The sequence below is a fragment of the Chelonia mydas genome, chromosome 2 (assembly GCF_015237465.2).
Source record: "Chelonia mydas isolate rCheMyd1 chromosome 2, rCheMyd1.pri.v2, whole genome shotgun sequence".
Taxonomy (NCBI): Eukaryota; Metazoa; Chordata; order Testudines; family Cheloniidae; genus Chelonia; species Chelonia mydas.
The window spans coordinates 240,687,463-240,700,547 of NC_057850.1; the positions used below are offsets into that span (position 1 = coordinate 240,687,463).

The following is a 13,085-nucleotide window of genomic DNA, read 5'->3' on the forward strand; positions in this document are numbered from 1 at the left end:
AAAAATATTGCTAATATTTATTAGAAATTTTAATCTAAATTCAGATATAATTGTAAAAATTGGGACCACTGATTCTTAAGTGACTACAAGGAAAACATGAAATTTAAAAAGTCATACAAGAGAACAGGTTAGACGTGTTTTACCCAGGCCGTCATTTTATATATATATATGGATGTAAATGAAATTTGACTTCTATCCATTTGTCGAGATTCTTATTTCTTTTCTAACTCCCCCACAAGCCACATAGGGGCAGATATTGATTCACTAATTTGTTCTGTTTTGATTAATTATTTTGGTTTTATTATTCTTTATTTTTTGCCCTTCCCACTTTCCACTTCACTCCTCTTCTCTGTTTTTCCTCTTCCCCACCTGCTGCCTTTCCCTCTTCTCTCTTTCATCTGCTTTACTGCTGGTTTGGTTTTGGTGGTCAGAAAACTATGCTGAAGACATGAGTTTTTCACTTTGCTCTCGAAGCAGTGAGATTTGTGGTCATTCTCCTCTCCTCCAGTAGAGAATTTCAAAGGTTAGGATATTTTGCTGAGGAAGCCCTGTGTTTCACTGTCATTGGTTTCACCTTCAGGTCCAGACATATTGTGATTCCTGAGGAACTTTGCTGTCCAGAAGGTCACTGTCACATAGATAGAGGCAACCTCTGAGATATTTTGAGCATGATCCATGGAGGACTTTGAGGACTGGCACAGACACTTTCAAATAGAAGGTTCTTCAGATGCCTAGTCTCTTAAATAGACAGTTTGGGTTTAAGATGGTTGCCTCAAGGCAGCCTATCTGTTTCATTGCTGAATCTAGTTGTGGTCAAGACAGTGATGACTCACTGGACTCTCCATGTTAACTTTTTGCATTTTATCTAAGATCAGGCATCCATAAGCATGCCTGACTGAATCCATATAACATGTAAAGTTTATGTTATTAAAATAAAATGCATGACAGCTAAAGGATAATTAGCTTCCCACCTTTTCAACAGTTTAGTGTCAGTTTGACAAAATCATGCTGCTTAACAAATTAAAGTTCTATCTCCAGATACTTATATAATTTTCTCTTGTACTTCAATAATTATTGTTACATAACTGTTGGAATTTTAATTAATGAAGGGTAAATGCTTCATGCCATCAGTATAAAATGAGGTATTAGGACTCTGGGATCAGTATATAATTGCCCATGAAATCCCTTGATTGAAGGACTGCTCTGGGATCACATTCTCCAGGCACTGTTTACACATTATACATTTTAAATGTATTTTAATATTCAAATTAAAGAAAATGGAGATGTCTGGATAACTCTCCAGTATTCCCTACTGTTTGGGTCAAATCTTCAACTATGCTCTGACACTTCATACAATCTAAAAAGGGCCAGGGCAGCGTAAGTCACTCTATAAGCCTCTTGTCCAGCTGGGGGAGGATTGCCTGGATGAAGGCATTGTGGAAGGCAGCCATAAGGTTGTTGTCCAAGGACCCCCTCACAAACCTGGACGCTGGGGCCACACTGTGGACAAGAGAACTTTGTCAAGGATGGGGCTACAGCACACCATGCTGTGGAGATTCTGGAGCCTGGTGCAGTCTGCAGGATATCCCAAGGAGGCTCCTGAATTTAGACAGCCCCCCAATGGCTGTCTGAGTTATGCCGGGGGCTTCTCTAGCCCCTGAAACAGCCCCAAAATCAGGAGGGTGCAAAGGTAGCTTAAAGCCACTATAGCTCTTTGAACCATAACACAGAATCTCACCCAGTGACTATAAGGCCAGTGTGGGCTTACTATAGCAAAGATGTAAGAGAAAATATAGTTTTTCAGTAGGTATGAATGGCCCTTATGAGGAATATTAATTTACAGATCATACTGTCTGAGGGCTTACAGGATTGATCTAAAAAAATAAAAGTGCATTAAATATGTATGTTACTGAAACAAGACTTTACTGGGATACTCCATTAAGCTCCAATTCTTCTGCTCTGATTATTTAGGAGACTTGCAAAATCAACATTGCTGCTTATTCCGTTATTTGGAGTTCACTACATGGTGTTTGCTGTATTTCCTATACGCATTTCCAGTCACTATCAGATAATTTTCGAGTTATCTTTGGGATCTTTTCAGGTAAATTCTAAACCTTTACAAATTTTAATTCTTTTACTGATTGAGTTCAGAGCTGTGTACTAACTGATACACGTCTGTTTACAGGGGCTGGTTGTTGCAGTCCTGTACTGCTTTTTGAACAGTGAAGTAAGTTTCCCTTTTCTCCCCAGTGATATTGAATAATGTTTTCAATGTAGTAGCAATAAGTGTAATAGCAGCCTTAGTATTCTAGTATATAAATCATAAATCGTATCAGTGAGTTATTATTGTACAGAATATGGTGATTTCTATATGAGAGGGGATTATATTAGATATAAAAAACACCATACTAAGGCGTAATTGTGGGGAGAAGAGAGGTTAAACTCTGTCTGGGACCTCTGTCACCCCAAAACCAGGAGGTGTTATTAAATTCTATCCTTACTGTTTATTAATCTAAGAAAATCCCAAAGGTGAAGTCCTGGCCCTAGGGCAGTCAATGGGAGGTTGTTGTTTTTTATTGGATTCAGAGGGCCTAAGGTTTCATCCCAAAACTTTCAAAGATTAATTTTGGAAATTCTCTGGGACACACTTCTGCTCGCACAATTGGAGCCAGGTTTTCAAAAATCCTCAGCACCCAACAGCTCCCATTATTTTTGAAGTGCACCGGTGATGGTGATGATTTACATTGTTCTCAATGGGAGCTATGGGGTGCAGAGTGCTTCTGAAAATCTGACCACTTCATTCAGGTGCCTAAATAGGAGCCTGAGCTCTTTCAAAAATCTGAGAACTTGCTTAGGTCCCTAAATGGGAGCTTCTGGATGCTAAGCGCTTACTACAATTTAGTCTTTATTGTAAAACTTGGCACATCTAGGCCCTCCTTCACGGTGTTGTCATCTGATTTCATATGATGACCAATAGATTCGAGGACATATCCCCTGAGTAAGAAGATGCCATTTTTGCACAGTCACTTTTCAGAGTAGAACCACACTTTAAATAATATAGAGTATATCACAGAAAGAGTGTGTGCATTTGCTAGAGTGAAGGTTAGGAGCCAGATCTCCTGAGTTTTCCTGGCTCTGACATTGATGTGCTGCATTATCTTGGGCTAGTCACTGAATTATTTATGCCTCGGCTTACTCATCTGTAAAAACTTATCATAAATAACTACCCACCATTTTTATAAACCCTTTTTGATTGTTCTCTTCTCATTTTTCAGCCAAGTCAATACACTTTTAAATTCTGGAGATAGGAAACATATTAGTCAACTGCTCTCAGTAATAATAGAGTTCTGAGTTGTTATTATTAATAATAATAGTTAGCCCCTGCAACCTGAGGATTTTGGAGCTAAGCTTTACATCCTAGGGAGGTAGTTGTGGTTAAAGTTGGGGAGGTAAAGAGATGTTATGTGACTTTCTTGGGATCACACAATAAGTCCATAGCAAAGCTAGACTTAGAGCCCAGGTTCTCACGCCTGTGCTTTTATCTCAGGATTGTGCTGCCTATCTGAATTTAGAAGAGTTGTGTTTACTTTTATTTTTCTTCCTACTTCTCAGGAGGCCAAAGGGTTATTGCGCATTTTCAGGTCTTTGGATGGAAGGCATTATATGAGTTCAAAGTATTATTAATAACTCTTCTCAGACTCTTTGACTCAATTTTGTTTTCAAGTAAAATAGAGATTATTTTAGTAGTTTGCATGTGACACTAATGAAAGCACAAATGTTTCCCATATAAAGTGCGTTTTTAACTCACATGCATTTTTAAATATAGGTACAAGGTGAGCTGAAAAGGAAATGGCGGAGTTTGTGTTTGAGACAGACAGTGGGCCGCGACTACAGACCCAATAGCTGTTCTATTTCTCGAAATGGCTCAGAAAGTGTCTCCCAGCTCCATCAGAATTCAGGGGCACAGTCTTCTATGCAGACAGAGACCACAGTGATATAAACCATGTAGCTCAAACTAAAGACTATGGGACATATCACTGTATGGAGCTCAATGTAATATTTTCTAAAATGCACCATTTATGCTTTGCTTTTCTACATATTGACGTCTGGAGAATGGCCTGGTGCAGTAAATCAGGTAACAGATGGGCAGGCGGCTTTGCAGACATTTTGGCCTAAATCCCCAAAGGTGTTTAGCTGCCTAACCCCCATTGATTTGAAAGCAGTAGGAGTTAGGTGCTTACATACCTTTCGAGATCTGAGCCTTTGTGTTTTTATTTAGTCCTATTCACATTACATTCTGATGTTCTCCTGTCATTTGTACCAGCAGTAACTATCTAAATATAATTTATTGTAATGCTCCATTTCTATTTATCTCTCTCTCTAATATGTAATGTATGCTGAACCACGCCCAGCGTATGTTGCTTTGGTCCATGTTTACGGGGGTAGGGTGGGAGGTGAGAGAGAATATCATATATACCATCTATATTTAATAGACTGTTTCTTTCACACAGACGCTAGACCCTACTATAGCAAAGAAAATTGAAATAGAGATATTTAGGGCCATATGTATGTTCTTGATCCCCATATGGAAATCCAGTTGATGACAGTGGGAATTTAGCATACAGATGAAGGGCATTATGAGTCCGTATTTTGCACAGAAGAAAATGTTAGTCCTTCTTAGCTCCTTACATAAATCCTAATTCAATTCAGAGCTACCTCACTGCAATATTTGATCCTAAGGGCTTGATCCTGCTTTCCTGCACGACTGCCCATTTCTACATATCTTAATGCAGTATGTGAGGCTAGCCCTGCAGTCCGTACAGAAAAGTCCATTGCACAATAGTGTTCATTAAACAGTCAGCATTTGCCAGTAGTGGTATCTGAGTTTACTAGAGTTTTAGCCCGTACTAAAAATCAAAGATATCTGTGGTAACTCTGTGGTAACATTTGGCAAATGTTAATGTTTTTAATGACTTCTCCTCCATCTGATTTTTTTCTACCTAGCTGACAGTACATGTATGTGTTTCAGAAAGGTGGGACTGAACCTTAATACCCTAGCCATCAAGTTCTATGAGTTCTCAGAAATGGTATCCTCTTTGCTTTGGTTCAAAAGAAAAAAATATTTTGGTTACATTTATGATAGATATCCATCGTATAAAATAAACACACAGAAAGGAACCCACACTGATGTTAGAAAAGAGTTAGGAATACATAGAATACAAACTAGGCGCCTCAATCTCTTATTATCTAACTTTCTAAAGGGGTATTTTCCTAATAGAACAACCTAGTGAAAACTAAACAGGAATGGACATCCCACTCACCCACTGAAAACATGTTTTTATACATAATGATTTTATTAAAATATATCTTTAGAACTTCACATTTGGCAGCTAAAATTAAGTATATCAAATTATAAATACTACTGGAGTTTAATGAACTATGTAAATACTTTCAACAAAATGCCGTTTTATATCTGTGAGGTGATTGAAAATGCTATCCTGACCAGCAAGGCCAGAAAAAAAAAGACACAATCCCATTCAAATGACCATAAAAGGCATAAATTGAAAGGATTTTTTTGGTAACCTCAAGCCCCTTATGTAGCCCAGTGAAATAAAAGACACAGCGCTGACAAGTGCTTATAAATACACACTGGAGTCTTACAAGACATAAGCACTGTTATGTTTACCTCTCATGTCACAACTGACCATGTCCTCTCTAAATAACAAGTGTGAATACTGTGCATTTGCATGAGTACTTTTGCCTCATAAACTGAAGTGTTACCACAATATTTCAAACAGCAAATTGTCCATTACATGACAGTTGCCATGATTTAAATAATAATCACTTAATTCATATCTTCTAATTAGTATTACCAATAAACACCCTGTATTGTAGTTCATTTTAAGTAACAATAAGTAATAGAAATAAGATTGTTTTGTGTAACAATCTATTTATTGCCATATTCACAAACAATAGCCTTGGTTCAAAAGGTAAATGGTTACTGTTGCACAACTGAGGCCTTTCCTGTTCTACAAAAATAATCTGACAATCAAGGGACTTTCATACCAGCCTTTTATACCTTAAGCCACTCAGAATATTTTGTAGAGACAGTCACTTGTCAAGTTAACTTAAAAAGTTTAAAAGATTTGACTGTTCAGTGATACTTGTGTGTTAACATTGGTCAAAATATTCAGATATTTGAAACAAACTGATAAACTAAACAGAAATAAGTCACCAGGACCAGATGGTATTCACCCAAGAGTTCTTAAGGAACTCAAATGTGAAATTGTAGGACTAGTAATTGTAGTCTGTAACCTATCATTTAAATCAGCTTCTGTACCAAATGACTGGAGGATAGCTAATGTGATGCCAGTTTTTAAAAAGGGCTCCAGAGGTGACCCTGGCAATTACAGGCCGGTAAGCCTGACTTCAGTACCGAGCAAAGTGGTTGAAACTATATTAAAGAACAGAATTTTCAGACACATAGATGAACATAATTTGTTGGGGAATAGTCAACATGGTTTTTGTAAAGAGAAATCATGACTCACCAATCTACTAGAATTCACTGAGGGGGTCAAAAAGCATGTGGGCAAGGGGGATCCAGTGGATATAGTATATTTAGATTTTCAGAAAGCCTTTGACAAGGTCCTTCACCAAGGGCTCTTAAGCAAAGTAAGCTGTCATGGGATAAGAGGGAAGGTCCTCTCATGGATTGGTAACTGGTTAAAAGATAGGAAACAAAGGGTAGGAACAAATGGTCAGTTTTCAGAATGGAGAGAGGTAAATAGTGGTGTCTCCCAAGGGTCTGTAGTGGGACCAGTCCTATTCAACATATTCATAAATGATCTGGAAAAAGGGGTAAACAGTGAGGTGGCAAAATTTGCTGATGACACAAAACTACACAAGATCGTTAAGTCCCAGGCAGACTGCGAAGAGCTACAAAAGGATCTCTCAAAACTGGGTGACTGGGCAACAAAATGGCAGATGAAATTCAATGTTGATAAATTCAAGGTAATGCATATTGGAAAACATAATCCCAACTATACATATAAAATGATGGGGTTTCAATTAGCTGTTACCACTCAAGAAAGAGATCTTGGAGTCATTAGCAGAACCTGAAACTTGATGATTTTGCATGGTTTTCAGTTTCATTACATCTCGTACACTGGGACAAGTTGTGGCTGATCCTGTGTCTAAGGCATGGGGAGATGGCCAGATTGTGTTTCTCTTGCTCATTCTGAATTACACTGCGCACCACAAATAGCCCCTCTGACATCAGTGCATTGTCGTCTTCATCTGGACAGAGTGGAGATTGGGGAGTGGGGCACAGATAACTGTTTGTGGCTCCCTGATCTGGAGCTACCCTATGTTAGCACAAGTTGGAGCTGCTCTGGAACAGCTCGTACGTATGCCACTGCTGTAAGGCTCCACAAAGACCTTACTCCAGTAGCAGATAGGGAGTATGCCTGCTCAACTTTATTGCACCCCTTCTCCCCACCACAGAGCACTCCAGGCATGCCCTCTCCCTCCTCTGACACTGGGGATGGGAAGGCATTTGGCACAACGTGAGGTACAAAGTGGCCTAAGCAGACCAGAGAAAGGCTCTTCTCAATGTGAGAGTACCACAGTCTGGCCCTTCACAACTTTTGGGGGCGAGAGAGGGAAGAGATGTGTAAACTGCCATCTCCCAAGCTCATCTCCCCACCTCATCCAAATTACATCCAAGGTAAGTGACAAGTGTAAATGACAAAAGCCAAAATTCTCCTTCTCCACTTTACGTGCAAAATTTTTCACACATCCCTAATGACAATCAAACATTAAACTCTTCTGGCAACATCAGGTAGAACTGACAAGTAATCTGCAGAAAGAATTACTCTGTATTTATAGGTTGTCATTCCATAGTCTTAGACTACAACCCTGTGTCTGCAGTGATACAGCAAGCTGTGTCATTTACCAACAAAAGACTACTTTTAAATTACCAACTGTGCCTCTATACACCTTGATAATCTCTGAGCAGTGAATACTGCACTGCCATTACCAAACTGCATGATTTAGTACACTGTGCTATTTTTGTGATTTAAATAAAACATCAAGATAAACACTTTTTCTGACAAGTATGTTATGAGGACTACATCACCATAACATTAAACACAGAGAATTCCAGAGTCTGCTTTAATAATCCAGTATAAAAATGTATTTTGCCATTGATACATCTTGTAATAAAGTGTAATTAAACATAATCCAAGTACATCTACTTTGTAAACTACTTTATACCGGGCTGCTATGTATAAAACTGCTTTATTTCCATATGTACTGTAATAAGATTATTTACATCCTGCAACTTTTCCCTAGTGCATTCGCATAAGAAACTGTTTAACACGTTCTCTTTGGTCCTCTGTATTGGTAATGGTTTTTATGTGTCAAGTACAGTAAACTTTAAACCTGATGTAAATGAATGGTATTTTTTACAAAATGTACAGATTATGATGATGTATAGATAAATGTGTGTAAATAGATTTGCTTTTCATACTTGTAATACAGCATCTGTAGTCTCTGTTATCCTGCTGATTTATAATGTCATAATGCTAACAGATTTCTATGTGGTTTGCTCCATGCAATGGCTGTGAAAAAGCAGATATTCACATGCTTTATTCTAACAACAGTAATGCAGTTTACTCAGTTCTGTAGCAAACTTTAGCCATAATAGACTGAAAATAGTGTCAGAAAATAGTATTTGTGGATGGTTTGGTTCAACACCTGCACTGCTTAAACCTCCCAACTGGTGACGTGATCCATATTCTCATTGATATGTCAGGCCAGAGATAGTCCAAGAGATGTGTCTGTAGTTAATGCTTTGGTTTTTAGTAAACAACTTTAATCCTTGCATGTAAAAAAGTAACTCACCTACCTGAGATTTTCCTTTGAGAAGTAGGTAATATTTATTCAACTCTAGTGAATTTGCATTGGTATAAAAATATTCTCTCGGTTGCCTGCAGACACATGCGTGCACACATATATACACAATTGATCCAAAAGATTCAGTATTTTCTCTATGTCAGGGCTTGCATTTTGATCTCTGTTTCTCAGTCTTTGCCTCTCTTGCTTAATACATTTGCCCAGATATTCCCAGTGTCTGTGATATAGCAGAGCTACCACAGATGAAAGCTATGAGCTAATTTACAGGAGTGGGCTCTCTACAGTCTAATCAAAGATTTTGCATATCTCCTGAGGATAAGAGAGCCAGATAGCTCTACTTGTGTCTTGACTAACTTGACAAGGTCATTGTGCCTAGGAGCCAGTTTACCAAAACAAAGGAGCATAGCTTTTTTTTAAATTTCATCCACCCTTGAGTTTAAGTTGCAGGCATTCTTTCCATTCATAATGTAATGCTTTTATGTGCTAATACAGGGCCTGATTCTGCCCATGTTATTTCACTGTGAGTACTAGCTATCGTTCATTCATCCTTATTTCTGTGGTCCCCATTACCATAGAAGCTGTGTACCTCACAGCCTGGATTGTAGAGCACCGCTGCAAGATATGGAAATAACATCCTCATTTTACAAAGTGGGATGTGAGGGACACAGGAGATACAATGACTCATCCAGGGTCTCTCAGAAAGTTTGGGGGGAACGTGAAATTGAACCTCAGGTTTCCCAAGTCCTAAGCTGGTGCCCTAACCCTTCTGCAACTGTTCCTTTGGAAGTCAATGGCCTGTATCATCCCCACTAGATCTGTTCACAGACAGGACCTTCCATATGTGGATGTCCGGTGGAAGCTGGGAGGCAGGCCCCTCTGTTGCACACTCTATCTTCCACAGAGGGCCCACCATGCATCCACATTGGACACATTTCTGAGTGTGATTGTATGATGAGGTTGCTTGAGATGTGAGGAGGGCATGGCTCAACAGCCCTGGGGCTCACTTCTGGTTTATGGCTTTGGTTCCTAAAAACTCATGCTTCAGGGCTTCAGCTGGCCACCTGCAGGGAGCAGAAAGAGATTCCCTCCACCCCTAATATATTCTGGAGTTTGAGAGGTCTTTTTCTCTCCTTTTGAAGCATTAGGGATGCCATGGCTGGAGACGTGGGCCAGGACTCTGAGGTGGCACCGAGCATTCTCTCTCTCTCAGGTGCTTGGCTGGTGGTTCTTACTCACATGCTCAGGGTCTAACTAATCGCCATATGTGGGAGTCAGGAAGCAATTTTCCCCCAGTTCAGGCTGGCAGTGACCTTGGAGTTTTTCACCTTCCCCTACATCATGTGGGTGTGGTCACTTGCCAGGATTATCTGGGTATATTTCACGTAATCATTTTCTTGTAATTGCGGGAGCCTCAGGCACTGGTGCACCTCAGTCCTTCCTTTTCTCTGCTCTAGTCTAATTTCCTGTGGGCTGTGGTCTAATTTTGGTGGTTGGGTTTAAGGTGCAGGTGTTTGTGGCCTGTGACATCCAGGATGTCAGACTAGATGATGGACCCATCTAGCCTTAAATTTTGTGGTTTGTGTGGCCCCGGGCTGAATTATAGTTAAATCAATGTTGCCCATTGTTAGGCGACATACAGGAATTATCTTGGGGCAGGGATTGACCAGTTTTGTGGCCAGCATTAAGGTGCCTGTGTCCCATGAAGCTTCATTCCCTATGGCACTCCCACTGCGAGGGAGCCACACTCCCAGCACTTGTTACTCTTGGCCCTCCTCTTCTTTCAGTCACGGATACAGCTCCCATTTCACCTCCCAGCAACACTTGGGTGCTTGTCCCCTACTCCAGATTCTCAACATTTCACTTGCTGAAGCCACTCGTCTCTTCATCCCCTGCACCTTGTCTATTTCTCCATTCATGACTCGTTACTCATGTAATGATATTCGATCGTATTAGGTCCATTTCAGAAGTGAGGTGTAAAGTGATATGTTATGTGATGATAATATGACCCCTTAGAGTGTAAGATGTATCTCTCTTTTTATACCCTTATGATAGTTGCTATTTCTACTACCCCCCCCCCACATTCCTCTGGCTATTTAGCATGTGAGTTACACCACCGTAGTCTCTTTTAAATTTAACTAGATTTACATGCACTTTGTGGTGTGTGGTCTACACCTTCCTCCTGAATTTGGCCCAATATGCCTATGTGAGTACAGCTGGGCTCAATAGTGACTAAGACAGGGGTGGGCAAACTACGGCTCTGGGGGGGCTGTATCCGGCCTTCCAGACGTTTTAATCCATCCCTCGAGCTCCGCCCAGCGAGCAGGGTTGGGGGCTTGCCCTGTTCCGCGCGGGTCTCAGAAGCAGTGGCATGTTCCCCCTCCGGCTCCTACACATAGGGGCAGCCACGGGGTTCCACACACTGCCCCTACCCCAAGCACCACCCCCGTAGCTCCCATTAGCCAGGAACCACAACCAATGTGAGCTGTAGGGGCGGCACCTGCAGACAGGGTGGTGTGCAGAGCTAGCCGCTGGAGGTTGGCACTGCCTGGAGCCTGCACCCTGACCCCTTCTTGCACCCCAACCCTGATCCCCCTTCCACCCTCCAAACCCCTCCATCCCAGCCTGAATCACCTTCCTGCACCCCCAACCCTCTCATCCCCAGCCCCACCCCGGAGCCCTCACCCCCCCCCCACCCCAACCCCCTGCCCCAGCCCAAAGCCCCCTCCCACACCCTGAACTCCTTATTTCTGGCCCCACCGCAGAGCCTGCACCCCCAGCCGGAGCCCTCACCCCCTCCTGCACCCCAACCCCCAATTTTGTGAGCATTCATGGACCACCATACAATTTCCATACCCCGATGTGGCCCTCGGACCAAAAAGTTTGCCCACCCCGGACTAAAAGAAGCAGCTTTACTGGGAGAAAATATTCAAAGGGTGTAAATATCAAGAATGAAGAGACAGGTGTTTAGGGTTCAACACCTGTAACGAGGCATAAGCGGGGGATCACAGTCACATGAGCTAGATAACTAAATAAGTCTTTCATGAGAATCCCTATGAGGATGTGTATTGTATTTATTTTCAATATTTTACATTAGCCACCGTCTCCACTGAAATGCCTTGCACTGCTTCAGAATACTGACAAAAATAAAGTAATTGCCCCCAAACTTTGTTAAAGGTTTTGCCCAGTGATGGCTCATGCCCTTCCAGAATGTGGACAGCAGCTACACTTAAACCTCTGAGAACCAGGAAACACAACGTTATGGCATGCATCACCCCCCCCCCCCCGGCCCTCCCACCCCCTACAGTGCAACCTTAACTCTACCCCCTTGGAGCTGGCTGTAACCATTGGCAATGATTCAGTAAGTGCAGTGCAAAGGGAGATGATGGATTCTCCATCTCTTGATGTTTTCAAATCAAGACCGGATGCCTTACTGGAAAATGCTTTAGTCAATCACAAGTTGTTAGGCGCAATACAGGAGTAACTGGAGGAAATTCTGTGGGCTGTGATATTCAGGAGGTCAGATTAGATTATCTAATGGCCCTTTTGAGACATAAACTCTATGAATCTGCAATAAATAGCTATGAGGAAGGACTCAGAATGTGCCATTGTGTGCATTGTGTTCCACAGAGTTGAATTCCAGCATGGATCTGCATGCACTCCAGCTGCATTCATTTTGGTAGCTGTACTGAATGGTGGAAGTATCCGTTGGAATGGTGGAGAGTGAACTGTGATATGAAGAGAGGTGCATGTGTATCTTGAATGATCAAATATGCCTCATTTCAGCGCTGAATTTTGTTGGTTGTCAGTAGAGGTGCATAAGGGTGTCCTCTTGTCCTGGGGATTGTCTGCAGGCTGGTGGCATACATGGCATAGGTCTCCGGGGCTTAGTGAGAAGTAAGGCAATATCTCAGAAGGACTCCTCAGGGTATATGTGACGAGATGGGGCCATTTTTGGTTTGTGTGGAATTGGCATGCACAGTGTTTGCATGTAGGCCAGGGATTGGTGGTTCCTGTTTGCTACATCCAACCTAACCCTTTGCAGAGTGTTAGACTTTGTCCTGCAGTGCTCATGTGTTCTGTTTCCAAGGTTCCCTGTAGCATCTCTGAGTCTACAGTGCTGGTATGTGTTGTTGACATATTGAGGCAAACAGGGCAGCGTTCAGGTTCCA

General features: G+C 41.4%; 1 protein-coding gene across 2 annotated transcripts in view; it reads left to right on the forward strand.

The window, feature by feature from the left end:
• VIPR2 (vasoactive intestinal peptide receptor 2) overlaps nt 1-8,536 on the forward strand; it is an 83,186-nt gene extending 74,650 nt beyond the window's left edge. The window contains exons 11-13 of one of the 2 annotated variants that reach the window (XM_027830938.3): nt 1,972-2,101; nt 2,186-2,227; nt 3,827-8,536. In XM_027830938.3, the coding sequence (XP_027686739.2) occupies nt 1,972-2,101; nt 2,186-2,227; nt 3,827-4,000 (346 nt within the window). In that variant the 3' untranslated portion in view covers nt 4,001-8,536. Of the gene's footprint in view, nt 1-580; nt 719-1,971; nt 2,103-2,185; nt 2,228-3,826 lie in introns of those variants that run through there. The other variant, XR_006289120.1, reaches the window with a different exon arrangement.
• The last annotated feature ends 4,549 nt before the right edge of the window (nt 8,537-13,085 follow it).